Source organism: Miscanthus floridulus, chromosome 1 (genome assembly GCF_019320115.1).
Source record: "Miscanthus floridulus cultivar M001 chromosome 1, ASM1932011v1, whole genome shotgun sequence".
NCBI classification, from domain to species: domain Eukaryota; kingdom Viridiplantae; phylum Streptophyta; class Magnoliopsida; order Poales; family Poaceae; genus Miscanthus; species Miscanthus floridulus.
Window position 1 is genome coordinate 203,560,930 of NC_089580.1, and position 13,251 is coordinate 203,574,180.

At 49.7% G+C, this 13,251-nt stretch overlaps 2 protein-coding genes across 3 annotated transcripts; one reads left to right on the forward strand and one right to left on the reverse strand.

The window, feature by feature from the left end:
- Window positions 1-6,653: 6,653 nt before the first annotated feature.
- LOC136509851 (syntaxin-52-like) lies at window positions 6,654-11,363 on the reverse strand. Of its 2 annotated transcripts, none has more exons than XM_066504441.1 (7): window positions 10,988-11,363; window positions 10,756-10,854; window positions 7,665-7,771; window positions 7,481-7,581; window positions 7,190-7,234; window positions 6,890-7,052; window positions 6,654-6,815 (listed from the first exon to the last, which is right to left on the reverse strand). In XM_066504441.1, the coding sequence occupies exons 1-6, from the start codon at window positions 11,254-11,256 to the stop codon at window positions 6,924-6,926; spliced, it is 750 nt and encodes a 249-aa protein (XP_066360538.1). In that variant the 5' UTR covers window positions 11,257-11,363; the 3' UTR covers window positions 6,654-6,815; window positions 6,890-6,923. The 2 variants fall into 2 exon arrangements, with proteins under 2 accessions (XP_066360538.1, XP_066360532.1); XM_066504435.1 differs by having other exon boundaries at window positions 10,756-10,857.
- A 473-nt stretch (window positions 11,364-11,836) lies between these two features.
- LOC136451038 (nascent polypeptide-associated complex subunit alpha-like protein 1) lies at window positions 11,837-13,169 on the forward strand. Its single transcript, XM_066451776.1, has 3 exons — window positions 11,837-12,181; window positions 12,321-12,454; window positions 12,677-13,169. Exons 1-3 carry the CDS (start codon window positions 11,968-11,970, stop codon window positions 13,019-13,021), a joined length of 693 nt encoding a protein of 230 aa, XP_066307873.1. The 5' UTR covers window positions 11,837-11,967; the 3' UTR covers window positions 13,022-13,169.
- Window positions 13,170-13,251: the final 82 nt, after the last annotated feature.

The following is a 13,251-nucleotide window of genomic DNA, read 5'->3' on the forward strand; positions in this document are numbered from 1 at the left end:
TCCTCCCAGTCAGAAGGCCTTGGCCACGGCGTTACACCGGACCCCGACCCCGCATTCTCCCAACGAGGACTCATGAGAACCAGAAGGCGTGCGGAGCAAGGCTGGGGGAGGCTCATAAGTCAAAACCACTGTACTACAGCCCATACCCTGCGCAGGGCAGCATTCTGTGACTAACCTGACATCCTACAGAGACATCGACAACATTGTAAACACTTATCTTCCTTCGCACTCATCAGAATGGAGGACCTGACTAGGTAGACGTGAGCCACAAGACTAAGTAGAGTACGCGTCCTGGAGCCCTTTACCTTGTAAAGCCGGCCCCTTCATCTATAAAAGGGGATGCGCTTCCTCCATCAAGGGGGACGGAAAAATAGGACCGAACAATAGAACGCACTCATACACACATTCAAGCGGCTACGAAGCTCTTGACGACCTTTCAATCCCTCCATCAGAGACTTGGGACCAGTCCCTCTCTCGACAGTTTGTACCCCTTACTACAGACCGTTCACGGTGCTAATAACACAAGCAGCAGCAAACTGGACGTAGGGACGTTCCGCCCGAACCAGTATAAATCTTGTGTCCTTTAGCGCACCATTCGAGCCTAACGCGCATTACTATAAATTTACTTGCCGGTGCTTGTACGAAACACCGACAAGGTGATTGCTTTAGCTTGCTCTCGTTTTGGCTAAACATGTTGGTTAGTTCTTGATCGATGCATGTGTGCAATATCTGAACTGAAGTTTACTTGTGTGCCATGCCTAATATGATTGATATCCCTCTATAATAGGTTGTGTGATATTTAGTTAAATAACTCTAGATGCCTATGTCTTGCATGATCTTATGTTTGCCTTGAATGCTATTATGTGATGCATCTCATATTACCATTCTTTATATTCATGCACTTGCATCTTGTATCTCATCTAGGTACGTTAGATGAACCACGTGAAGGACGTGATGTTGGAGCTAAACCTGAAGACGGTGTATGGTGGACCTATCCCAAAGATGGAAGGACTGGATAAGTGCTAGGATGGGATATACTCACCAAACGAGTGTCAGCTAACAAACACTAACCTAGTGTTGGATTCCATGCAAGCCCCAGAGCATTCTAAGCCTCCTATGTTTTACAAATATCACTTGAGTCCTTTAGGTTTGATGCATTAGGTTATAAGAGTTGATTGGAACCACTTGATGCATATAATTTCCTTGTCCAGAAATATACCTTTAACCCTATGTAGGTCTAGGATCGAATATATGCTTAGCCATGCTTAGACCGGTAGAAGTTGGATGATTTCCTGTCACCTGCGAGATATAGGTGGATACCAAAGCACGGTTGGCTATATTTGCTATCGTGGAAAAGAACCATAGGGTAAAAGTAAATGGAGGCCGGGCGGAGTCTATGTGTAGGTTGACTCATGTAATTCTATTTGTGCCGATTAAGGACCATACCGTTGTTGACGCTGTTTGACAAGATTAAACGCATGCCTATCACTTAGCTGGTCGAATAACTCGTTCTGACCGCGAAGCCGAGTAGCTCAACTCAAGCCATGCGCCACTCTGTCAAAGTGCGCACTCTGGATGGTAGTAAGGATGTGTGGGGAGCCAGATGTGAGCCCAAGGGTAGGCTGGACCTAAACGTCCTGGTAGTTGGTTGTCCCTGATTGTGTGGCGCTGGGAAACCCGCAAAATGTGCACTTGAGTTGTACCAATGGTGACCTAAGACTACCTTGGCTCAGGTATGTCTGGATTTGTGTTAGGAATAAATTCCCAGCTGGTTAAAATCGATTCGAATCGTCATCTCTTCCGGATAGTGAGAAACTTGGCTAGTCCCAACATCGTAGTAATTGTATTATGGAATGTGATGGTTCGGATAAACATGGAATTACTATACCTGCTATGGTTACTAATGTATGCTCTTAAAATGATATATCGCATGTTTGGCACATGATAGTTGCTAATCTAGAGATGGATAGTTATAATTAAGTTGATGATGAAACTATAATTGTATAACTGAGTTAATCGCTTTTTATGCAAAATGTTGTCAAGCTAGCTCCACCTACAAAGCCTTGGATGATCCTTGGAGTCATTTTATTTTTGGTTTATGACGGGTAAGTCTAGCTGAGTATATTCAAGTACACAGGGTTTATCCCACCATGTTGCAAGTGAAGTTCTTGGCCTACTGAAGATGGTGGCTAACCACCGGTGGGCTCGATGACTCTATTTATTTCTCATCTATATGCTTTTGTCAGAGAATGTCACTTATGCTAGCAATGTATTTGGAACTTATATTAATGTAATTATTTTGAAAGCTATGTTGTTTTCACTAACCGGTTTTGAAAATCTAAACTTGTACTATTATTTGTGAATCCATTTATAATATTATTTTCACTGCAACTCTATGTATGTGATGTGTATTTGCTTAATCACGCGATCTTGGTTGTGATGTTGATTTACCGAGGTCCTTCGTGACACTCGGTGGACTACCGGGTTTATATAAGTGAAAGTATGCGTGTGTCAACGTGTTAGCGGAGACAGTCATACTTGATCTTGTATAAATTAGGCGGTTCTATCACAGAGCGCAACATACTCAACAAGTATAACATCAGGGTATGCAAGGCTCAAAAGGCTGGACACGTCTGAACTGCGGTAAGCACTTTTAGTTGGTCATATTTTATTTATTAAACCTATGTTGCTAGGTTATGCTTAAGCTACCAAGGTGAAAGTATAATTAACATCAAGATTAATCATATCCCAAATCATCCATAGAACCATCTATCTCGAAAAGGATCCAGGCCGCTTGTGTCTGTGAGCACGGCTGTTATAATAGTTTTACACTCTGCAGAGGTTGTACACTTTCACCACAAGTCATGATTGCCCTTTCGCCCGAGGTGATTAGCCTCTTGACCCACTTCCAAGGTAGGTCGGTAGGGTCACTACGAAGCTTTTCACTAGTCGTTCTAATAAGTAGCAGCCGCTAAGGTTTAAGTTGTCTAGCCGTTGGAGCCCTCCTTCAGAAGTGGCACACATGGTCACGACATAGCACACACCCTGATAAGAGAAGACCCAACACATCTAGTGCCCCCCTCTTGCCCTTTCGGTAAGCTGCTGATGAACTAGAACAGATCAAGATACTGGGCTAAGACTAGAGCCATGTAGTTCTCGTGGTTGTACTGTAAGTCCTGGGTGGCCGCTTTAAGATTCAGTCCTTACGGAGGGCAGACGAGAGCACCCAAAAAGGCCCAATGCTCTAGCCCCCTTGTACCCATGTTGCTAAAAAGCATCATTTTAACATTGATTCCATAATTCGTTAATCAATATTAATATTATAATAGTTTGATGATTGCAGGGTAAGCAAAACTACCCATATGTATAACCCAAAGGTAACAAGGAATACAGGATAACAAAGGTTTTAGGTAAAGTCCTTATGGTTCATCATATTAAACACATGCATATGAAAAGGTGATTAAATGATTACTGGGTAACAAGGGAACTCATGTTACACTTGCCTTCCAAAATCTTAACATTCATCTCTTGATCTTCCTTGCATAGCTCCCACTTCTAACGTCAGCAATCAACCGGTACAAACATTACGATAACCTAAAAATAGTACACCAAGCATTATAAAACAAAACATAAAGGTTTTTAACACATAGGCTTGTAACTACGAACGTATGAGCACAAAAACAACTAAACAAAGCTATGGTTTAAAAGATATGAGAGATCAAAGGTATATATGGAAGAAGATTAGAGTTAGATGTACGTGGTTGAATATTAGAAGAATGAAAACACGTTCATTAGAATATAAAGGGTTAGATATGTAATAGTCTTAGACACATGATCAACTTGCTTGCCCTTCATCTTCTTTTTCTTACTACATGCGGGAGCTTTGCCTTTGCTTGATGAAGATGCTTCTTCTTGACCCATCTTACGTGACATTTCAAATGCCACTATCTTGCCAATGACTATGGCCAGGGTCATGGTGCTCAAGTCCTCCATGTTGTGAAGGATGGTGATGATGTTTGCATATTTCTTTTATGGTAGCACAGAGATGATCTTCCTCACGATGTCCGCATCATCTAGCTTCATTAATCCTATTGAATGGAGCTCATTGATAATTAGATTCAAACGAGAATACATATCACGAACAAGCTCATCATCATTCATTTTGAATGAATCATAATTTTATTTAGCTAGACAATATTTTTGTTCACGAACATTAGTTGTGCCCCCATGGAGCTCTTGGAGTTTTAACCAAATTTCATGTGTCGTATTTAAAGTGAATACTTGGTTAAACATATCCATGCTAAAAGAATCAAACAAGTAATTTTTAGCTCTAGCATTGAAATGAATTTCTTTTTCTTCACCCTTTGTGGGTTTATCGGGATTCTTAATGGGTTTTGTCTCGTCACGAGTGACTCTCTAAACACCCAAATCTATCGCCTCAAGGTGACAAGCCATTCTAGCTTTATAGTAAGAGAAGTTAGTGCCGTTAAAGTGCGAAGGCCTAGAGATATCCATCCCAACCACTCTAAATAGTGTCGGCTCAATGGCGGTGAAGCTAAAGGCCCAAATTGAGCCAACCGGCTCTGATACCAATTGAAAGAGACATTAAAATTCTAACTCAAAACTATGGTCTCTTTCTCTATTCTTAGCAAAACCTATGCAAAAGATAAACTATCTAAATGTGCAACTACGGTTTTGCTAGTGTGTTGCTATCTCTATCACAAAATGAGTTATGCAAACAATGTAAATGCGGAAGCTAAAGAGTAAGGTAGAGATATGCAAACTCCCGTCGACGACTCTGATATTTTTACCGAGGTATCGAGAAAGGCGTAAGCTTTCCCCTAATCCTCGTTGGAGCCCCTCGCAAGGAATCCCACATAAGGGCCAAGCTCCTGGTCGGGTAACTCCGTGGATAGCCCTGGGTCTTCCCCACGCGCAAGTGGGTCTCCGGAGTAGCTTCCGACAAGCCTCTCTTAGACCGCTCCCCGCTGTCTTCACTATCAAGCATCTGGTTGAACCACCGTGGCCTTGTTCCCTCCGGTACACGGTGGCGGCCACACCACAAACGTGGTTGGTATGATGTCGCAAGATTACAAGCCCATCCGATATACAACAATGGTGCGCACAAGCACCGAGTGGTAAGAGGTATGCAAACCTCACTAAACACTAGGCCTAAACCTAGAGCAAGCGCATAAGCGGTGGTCTAATCAACATAAGCACTTCGCAAAGCACCTATGCTAATCACCTAATGAATCACTAAGCATTATGCAAGTCGAGATTACTAAAATGGTGTATCAACACCCTTGGTATGTTTTCTCAGCTCCACACAACACAAATGGTCGGTTGGGGGTCTATTTATAAGCCCCACTGAGAAAGTAGTCATTGGGGACAAAACTCAGCTTTCTACTACTGACTGGACGCTGATCACGTCCTGACCGGACACGTCCGGTCGTCCCGACCGTTGGAGAGCGCGCGTTGATCGGACTCGGCTTAGAGTCCGGTCATCATCGACCGGACACGTTCGGTCACGCTGGCGCCGCTCTGGAACCTCTCTGGACTTGATCGGACGCTGCACTTCGTGCGTCCAGTCGTCCAGTATGCTACGTCCGATCACACTAAAATCGCTACCGTGACGATGAACAGTGTCATCGGTGCGTCCGGTCACTTCTTCGCTCAGCGTCCGGTTACAGCTGCCGACGCCTGCTGTTGCCTGGCACCTGATCGGATGTGTCCGGTCATTCATAGGGCCGCGTCCGGTCACCTCTGCCGGGCTTGTTTCTTCGCGATCTTGCGTCCGGCTTGGTTTCAATCTTCGTGATTGGACTTTGCTTGACCTTGTATGTCTTCTATACATCTTCACATGTCTTTCTTGAGGTGTTGATCATCGGATCATCACGTCATCTTTGTCCAAGTCACGTTTTGCATCCTATTGAACTACAAAACAATTACTTATAAATCCATTAGTCCAATTTAATTGTGTTGGTCATCAAACACCAAAATCCAAAGTAAATGGGCCTAGGGTCCATTTTCCTTACAAACGGTCCAGATATTAAGCGGGTAAGGAATTTTTGGGTGAAAGTTATTTTCAATTCATTCGCTCATTTATAGTATAGACTATAAGACACTCAAGATCAGTTGGTTAGCCAGTTAGGCTTTTCTTTTATGAAACCTGGTTATCTGGAATTCTACTTCCTCTTTTCCAAATTCTAAACCTGGTCTTTTCTAGATATATTACTTTTACTATGTATATATTTACTTAGACATATACTTAGACATAGGAGTATATCTAAGTGCATAGTAACATCTATATTATATCTAGAAAAGTCAAAATGACTTGCAATTTAAAATAAATGAGGTATATATGTTAATATTGTTTGGATTTGTTGTAGAAAAAATACTGCTACTCATTTTTTTGGCATCATTATACTGCTACTCATTGAGTGATAGACAACAAAATGTGAGGGGGAAAAGCCTGTTCGGCTGCAGCCGCAGTTGCTGTAGCTACAGTAAAATATAAGGGGACAAAGCCGCAGCCGTAGCCGTGCGTACACATTTGTTTCGTAAAAAAGGAAAAAAGACGCTCTAGAAGCAAAATAGGGACAAAAGGAACGGTTATGCGCATACATATACCAAGCCGGAATACATAAATACAGTGGCGGATCCAAAGGGGGGGCTGGGGGGGCTCCAGCCCCCCCTAATGTCTTGATTTCAAGCCTAATCACTGTAGCAAAAGCTTGATTTCACCATTAAATCTTCATGCAAATCAACATCTCCATTGTTTTAGCCCCCCCTTATCCCGCATCGTGCATCCGCCACTGCATAAATAGACAACATGTGTCAGTCAGCAATGTCATTGTACTGTACAGTTCTTCTTAAAATCCATGCTTACAGAAACTTATCAAGGCCTTTTGGTAGTTGTAGTATTAGATCGTTATCAGAGCCCAGATTATGGCAACACAGATTACAACGGCAACGACCGACAACACAATGCCCCAACAAGAACTGCTTTTCCTCATTCGCGTGTTGAGTGCTTTCAGCCTCTTCAGCGCACGCTGCAGGTATACACAGACAAGAACAAACATATCAGAAGCTCATCTGAAGCTCGGAGGAAGCTGCTTAGCCGCTTAGCAGCTCAGTTTTGGTCCATGGAAGGGTGAAAAACTGTTAGGGAGATCGATGAGACATGTACCTGCAGCTTGTTGCTTGTTTCTTCAACCCCCTCGTCCAAGTTTTCCTGCAACGTTCAAGTGAAAGTGATTCAGAACCAGGTAGTATATAACTCCGAAAGCAGAAACTAGCTGCAGCTCTGTTTCAGGGACCACAGTAGGGAAGGTAGCTTCAAAGTCTCGAGATGTGTTGGTACAGTCTTTTGGAGGTGCTCCTAGGGTAGGGTTTGCGTACGTGTTCACAGAGGTGAGTGGACGTGTGTGTTGAGCGTCTGCGTCTGTACTTGTGTAATTAAAAAAAAAGTGACACTTACAATGAGCTTAGTTTGCAGGTCCATCTCCCCATTGATCGCTAGCGCAATGTGCTTCGTGCTGGTAACAGTCTCTTCCAGGATATCCAGTTCAGCATCTTGCTCTGAACCATGAACAAAGGGGCTCGCTCACTTTACCATACATATATCACATCTACAAGTATTCGGAAGCCATGCAGAGGCTTACCTTTGATGACCTTCCTCTGCAATTTGACCATCTCATGGTTGTCCATGTCGGCAATGCTGTTTACATCTATCTTTGCGCCCTTCTCGCTCGATCCACACAAGTCATTCCTGCAGTTCAGGACGAGGAAGAATTTGCTCGAGATTATCAGAAGCTGCAAATATTATGCATGATGTAGTACTATAATATATATACATGTACTAGGAGAATAATTCACCTGTGGCTGAAAAAAACGATTGAGGGCAAGACATGTCCACCGAACCCTAGCCCTTGGCGGCGGCGCCACCCCCGCCGCCCCCTCCCCTCCCCCACCCCTCCTCCTCTCGCCTCGTGAGCTCCAGCAGGGACCGCATCTCCCCAAGCCAATTCTCCTCCCTCCCTGACCTCACCGGCGCCGGCGCAGGCCGCCGCGGCCGGCTCCCCCTCCCCCGCCGCCCCCTCCACTCCCCAATCCCCTACCGCTCCCTCCCCGCGAGGCACCATCTCCTAGCCATGCGGGCCCTCCCCGACCTCGCCGGAGACGGCGCCGGCACCGGTGTAGACCACCACGGCGGCCACCTCCGCCCCTCTCTCCGCTCCTAGTACCTCCCCGCCGCCGACGGCGGCAGCGGCCGTCGTGGAGCTGGTCGTCACGGAGTCCCCTCCCCCACCTCAGCCTACTGCGGTCGCCGCCCCCTCCATTCCTCTGGCGGGCTCCACCGCGATCACCGGTGGCCAGGAGGACGACGGCCACATCGCGCAGAAGGTTGTGGAAGCCACCTTGGCGCCCCGCCCGCAGCAGCAGCTGCGACCGCCGTCGGAGCTGGGAAGCCCATGTGGGGTCGCATCTCGAGCCACGTGGCCCTCGTCTGGGTCCACGTCCTCTGAGGTCAGCGGCACGCCACGGCGGCTGGCGCGGTCCTCCACCAGCGATCCACCACCCCCATTGTCGCTTGTGCCGGTTGTCGCCGCTGTGGCCACCTCGCCTAGGTCAACAGCAGCCGAGGCGCTGGCCGCGCCTGACGACAATACGTCGCCTCTGATTGGGAGTGGGGGAGCGAGCCCGGCGCCGTGCATGTCGTCCTACCGGCGGCTGGCGCCTCATGCATCCCACAGCCCATCCCCTCTCTCACCGGACATGTCCCCGTTCCACCCGGGTCGCTTCTCTGGTGGGCGCACGAAGAGCCGTCGATGGGCGAACGACGACGGCGACGAGTCTAACGACAACAACCCTACAACCTACCTCGGCGCCGTTCGTCGCCCGGCAAAGCCAGTAGATGCGTCCCCGTCGTGCGCCCAGACTCGTCCGATCATGACTCGAGGCCGTGACGTGGTGGACGCTAGACGGCAGGGACCTGGGCGAAGACGGAGGAGACGCAGCCGGCCGCGCCCCCAGCTGGTGCACGGCCTGTCTGCTCGGCCATTGGATGGCCATATGCCTGCCCGCCAACGCCTTGGTCGCCGTGGAAGGATCTCTGCCCCCAACGCCGATGGGTGGCTGGAGATCCTCCCACGGTAGGAGACGCAACCTGTGACTGCCTCGGTTGAGCATCGCCAAAAGCAGCTCTCGCAGGCACGGAGGATCCCCGCAGAGCTTCATGACAGATGCTTTAATTGTCTCTCCTACTCGCACCGCATAGCAACTTGCCGGTTGCCACAACGTTGCCTGTGCTGCCATGGCTACCGCCACCTCGCCAGGGACTACAAGCGGCACAGGTCTACGAAGTTAGCGACGACGGGTGCCAACCTGCCATGGCACTCTGCCCGTGGCGATCCTCCGGCCTCCCAGGCGCCACACGGTGGTCCACCGAGCTTGGATGGGGCCGCGCATGGGGCCATGGAGGGCATCGACAACACCTGCCGACGCGGATGCCGCCGACGCCGCCGACGCCGGAGTAAGCCGGTGAGGGACATTAGCAGGGGCACGCTTGTCGACAACGCCGCTTCTTCTGCTACTACACTTTGCTTCCTTGAGCCAGATCCGCTGGCATTGGCGTTGTGTGCGAGCGCGGGACCTCCCGCATGGGTCGTCTCGTTCGACCCGATGTTGGAGGAGCTTGCTGCCTCGCTCGTCGTGAGCCGACCAATGAGAGTAGCAACACCTGAGTGTCTGCCTGCTACGACAGCCCCGCAGGAGGTTGAAGCACCAGTGGCGGACACATGTTCCCCGACGACGGCTGCTCAGTGAACGACAGACTTGTCTCTGATGTCGCCAGTGCAGGGGCCACCACAGCTCACGCCACCACGAGCGGGAGCACCCGGCGTCGCAGATGGTTGCACCACCCCCAGCGACGCGACGCCCACACCACGCGAAGCTGCCCGGCGTCTCGCACGGTTTACTGAGGAGATGCAGCTCAAACGAATGTCGCCATTAATCGCCAGCCCACCAAGGTAGAAGGTGGCAACCACAAGGCAACCCCCGTCAAAACAGAGCAGATGGATTGCCGCTCAGCCGCTGGCGCACATTCCGACCTCCAAGCGGGACGAGATGCTCCTCATCCAGAGGATGGGCTTTCCACCGCCGGCAGCTCCAATCTCATCCGTGTCCAAGCGAGCATACGACGACTTATTCGCAAGGAACTTAACATCGAGCAAAGTGGAAGCACTGGACGTGTTGTTCCCGACGACCAATGCTAGGACGGGTAGAAGACTCTTCTCGGACGACGGAGCAGGGTCGCGCGGCCAGTAGAGGAGACGCCAGCTTCGTAGGTTACCGCGCTGCTCTTAGTTCGGTTGTTTACTTTTATATAATATCGAAGTTCAAAACAGTTTGCTCGGAAGATCTAGTCACAACTGTAAGACCTCCTGAGACGCTTATTAGAAGCGTGTCGTGTGTATGGTTAAACTCTTTTTCTTAGGGCGCGTTTAGATGGTGAATTTTTTTGGTTTTGGCTACTGTAGCACTTTCGTTTGTATTTGGCAATTAGTGTCTAATTATGGACTAATTAGGTTCGAAAGTTTCGTCTCGCGATTTCTCACCCAACTGTGTAATTAGTTTTTTTTCGTCTACATTTAGTACTCCATACATGTGCCACAAGATTCGATGCGACACTTTCAGGTGAAAATTTTTGGAATCTAATACGCAAATCTTTTAGAAAAAAAGAGAATAATTCACCTGTCCGAGGAGTACTTCATGGTGAACTGGCCGCCAACCTCCTGCGCCTTGGAAGTCACACCGGCGAGCTTCTCGGCTAGCTTGTCCAACTGTTTCAAGCTTCTGCAACGCACGAAAACCCGTCATCATGTTATAGTTTCTTCTCTCTCTCTTTGAGTTTGAAAAAAAATGTCTTCGTTTTGTCAATCAATCGATCAGAACACGAGGGAATTTTAAAATTTTCTATACTAACATGATTTGCCTTTTGGGGAGATCAGACAGGTCCTCCTTGAGCATGTCGAGCCTGGTCCCGAGGATGGCGACCTTACGCCGGATCTCAGCGGTGCGGCGGTGCAGCTCGCGCGGCAGCGACGGCTCCCTCTCGGCGACCCGCTCAGCGACCTCGTCCACCAGCGTCTGGGCCTCCTGCAGCCGCTTCGTCCACTGGTCCACCGGGGAAGACGACGACGATGGCGCTGCACCTCCGCGCGGGGCTGTGATCGGAAGAACTGGACGCGCCATGTGTGCCGCCGCCCTAGGCCCTACGCAGATGCAGCTGCGACGCTCACGCGGCAAAAGATCCCGGCGAGTTCCAGCGACGAATTTGCTCCTTGATTTACTCAGTCCGGCGCGAGACAAGGAAACTGATCGTCGACGGCGCATGGCATTGCGCGGTCTTTCAGGGGCAAGTAGCTACGACGAGCACGAGTTGGTTCAGGTTTCCTAGAGGTGTCCGGTCCCGGTTCCAGAGTTCCGGTCTGATTCGACCTCGACGATGGATGTAGCCTGGCGTCCATCAGCATGCAATCCTGAAACAAAATTGTTCAACCTTATAAGTAGGATTGTTACGAAACGGTTATTGGGATGTGAGAATCAGAAATTCAGATTCGGAGATTCCCAGCTCCCGCCACAAGTAGGGTGCAGAGGAGCATCGACTAGAACCCCACCCGGACGGGCCGCGTTCGCGTTCGGGTCCGCGAAGCCCACACGGGAACGGGGTGGAAGAGCCCAAGCCCAACACGGGTACACAAAGCCCAGGTGTTGCAGCCTGCGGGCTGCGGGTGACGGTTGCGACGGATAGATAAGGCCCTGCCCTGCGGCCGCGCTCTCCGTCTTGGCGCACCCCTTATCCGGACTCCGGAGCACTCTTCAGTCTCCGCCACCGTTCCCGTGCGTCGCTGCACCACCACCACCGTAGCCTCCTCCGCTCACCCCGGCCGCGTCCCAGCAAGGATGGTCAGCGAGCAATCTCCGGCGGCGGAGGTGGTGGAGGGCAGCGAGGCGCCGGCGCCGGCGCCCGTGGAGACCGAGGAGGCCGCGCCCAAGGCGGAGGAGGAGGAGCAGAAGGAGGACGAGGCGCCGGTCGTCGTCGAGGACGTCAAGGAAGGCGAGGACGAGGATGAGGACGATGACGACGACGACGACGACGATGACGAAGCTGACGAAGGTAACGTAACGTGTGTGTTTGTTACCTTCTGCTACCTGCCCTTCATGCTGCAGAGTGCAGTGCAGAACTGCAGATAGTTTTATTGCACGTGCCAGACGGGGACTGATTTGTGCTGCGGTGTCTTAATTTGGCCGTGTAGGTGAGCTAGGCGCCGGCGCAACCGAGGGCGCCAAGCAGAGCCGCAGCGAGAAGAAGAGCCGCAAGGCCATGATGAAGCTCGGAATGAAACCCGTCACCGGCGTCACCAGGATAACCATCAAAAGAGCCAAGAACGTACGTATCTATATATGCCACGAGAAACACAACTAACTTTTTCTTCTCCATGCATGTATACAAACAAGATAGATGACCATGCAATTCTTAATTAGCTCTTGTTATTACTGTCATCGCACGTACAAACAAGGTGTTCATGCATACAAACAAGATGTTCTTGCCAATGCAAATAATGCGACACGTACACTTGCCTTATCATGGCTATCTATCTATCTGCTTCAGATACTGTTCGTGGTGTCAAAGCCCGACGTCTTCAAGAGCCCGACGTCGGAGACGTACGTGATATTCGGTGAGGCCAAGATAGAGGACCTGAGCTCCCAGCTGCAGGCGCAGGCCGCGCAGCAGTTCAGGATGCAGGACCTCAGCAAGGTGATGGCCAAGCAGGACGTGGCCGCCGCGGCGGCTGCGCCGGCCGACGAGGAGGAGGTGGTGGACGAGTCCGGGATAGAGCCCCGCGACATCGACCTCGTCATGACGCAGGCCAGCGTCACCCGCGCCAAGGCCGTCAAGGCTCTCAAGGCGCACGACGGCGACATCGTCAGTGCCATCATGGAGCTCACGGCCTGATACTGCCTGCTTCGTCTTGGTCAGGAACACCGACGCCTGGTGGAATCAAAGCATACGCGTCGTCTAGCGTTGTAGCGTCGCTCTTCATTTTTTGGGATTTGCATAAGATGAGTTGCTTGCATTTGGTCAACATATGGACGTTGCATCATGTCAGTTTTCAGACTAGTGTCATCTTTAAGGTGTTATAATTGGATTCTAATTTCTGTATCTCTTTAGACCAGTCTCGCGAA

What these genes read in the sequence shown, in the direction of transcription:
- LOC136509851 (XM_066504435.1), bottom strand. Translation starts at nt 11,256, where the DNA reads ATGGCGCGTCCAGTTCTTCCGATCACAGCCCCGCGCGGAGGTGCAGCG. An exon ending in ATGAAGTACTCCTCGGACAG is followed by an intron (nt 7,772 to 10,755) that starts GTGAATTATTCT and finishes CCTGAACTGCAG; the next exon opens with GAATGACTTGTGTGGATCGA. An exon ending in ACCTGCAAACTAAGCTCATT is followed by an intron (nt 7,235 to 7,480) that starts GTAAGTGTCACT and finishes TGAACGTTGCAG; the next exon opens with GAAAACTTGGACGAGGGGGT.
- LOC136451038 (XM_066451776.1), top strand. Translation starts at nt 11,968, where the DNA reads ATGGTCAGCGAGCAATCTCCGGCGGCGGAGGTGGTGGAGGGCAGCGAG. An exon ending in CGATGACGAAGCTGACGAAG is followed by an intron (nt 12,182 to 12,320) that starts GTAACGTAACGT and finishes TTGGCCGTGTAG; the next exon opens with GTGAGCTAGGCGCCGGCGCA. An exon ending in CCATCAAAAGAGCCAAGAAC is followed by an intron (nt 12,455 to 12,676) that starts GTACGTATCTAT and finishes TATCTGCTTCAG; the next exon opens with ATACTGTTCGTGGTGTCAAA.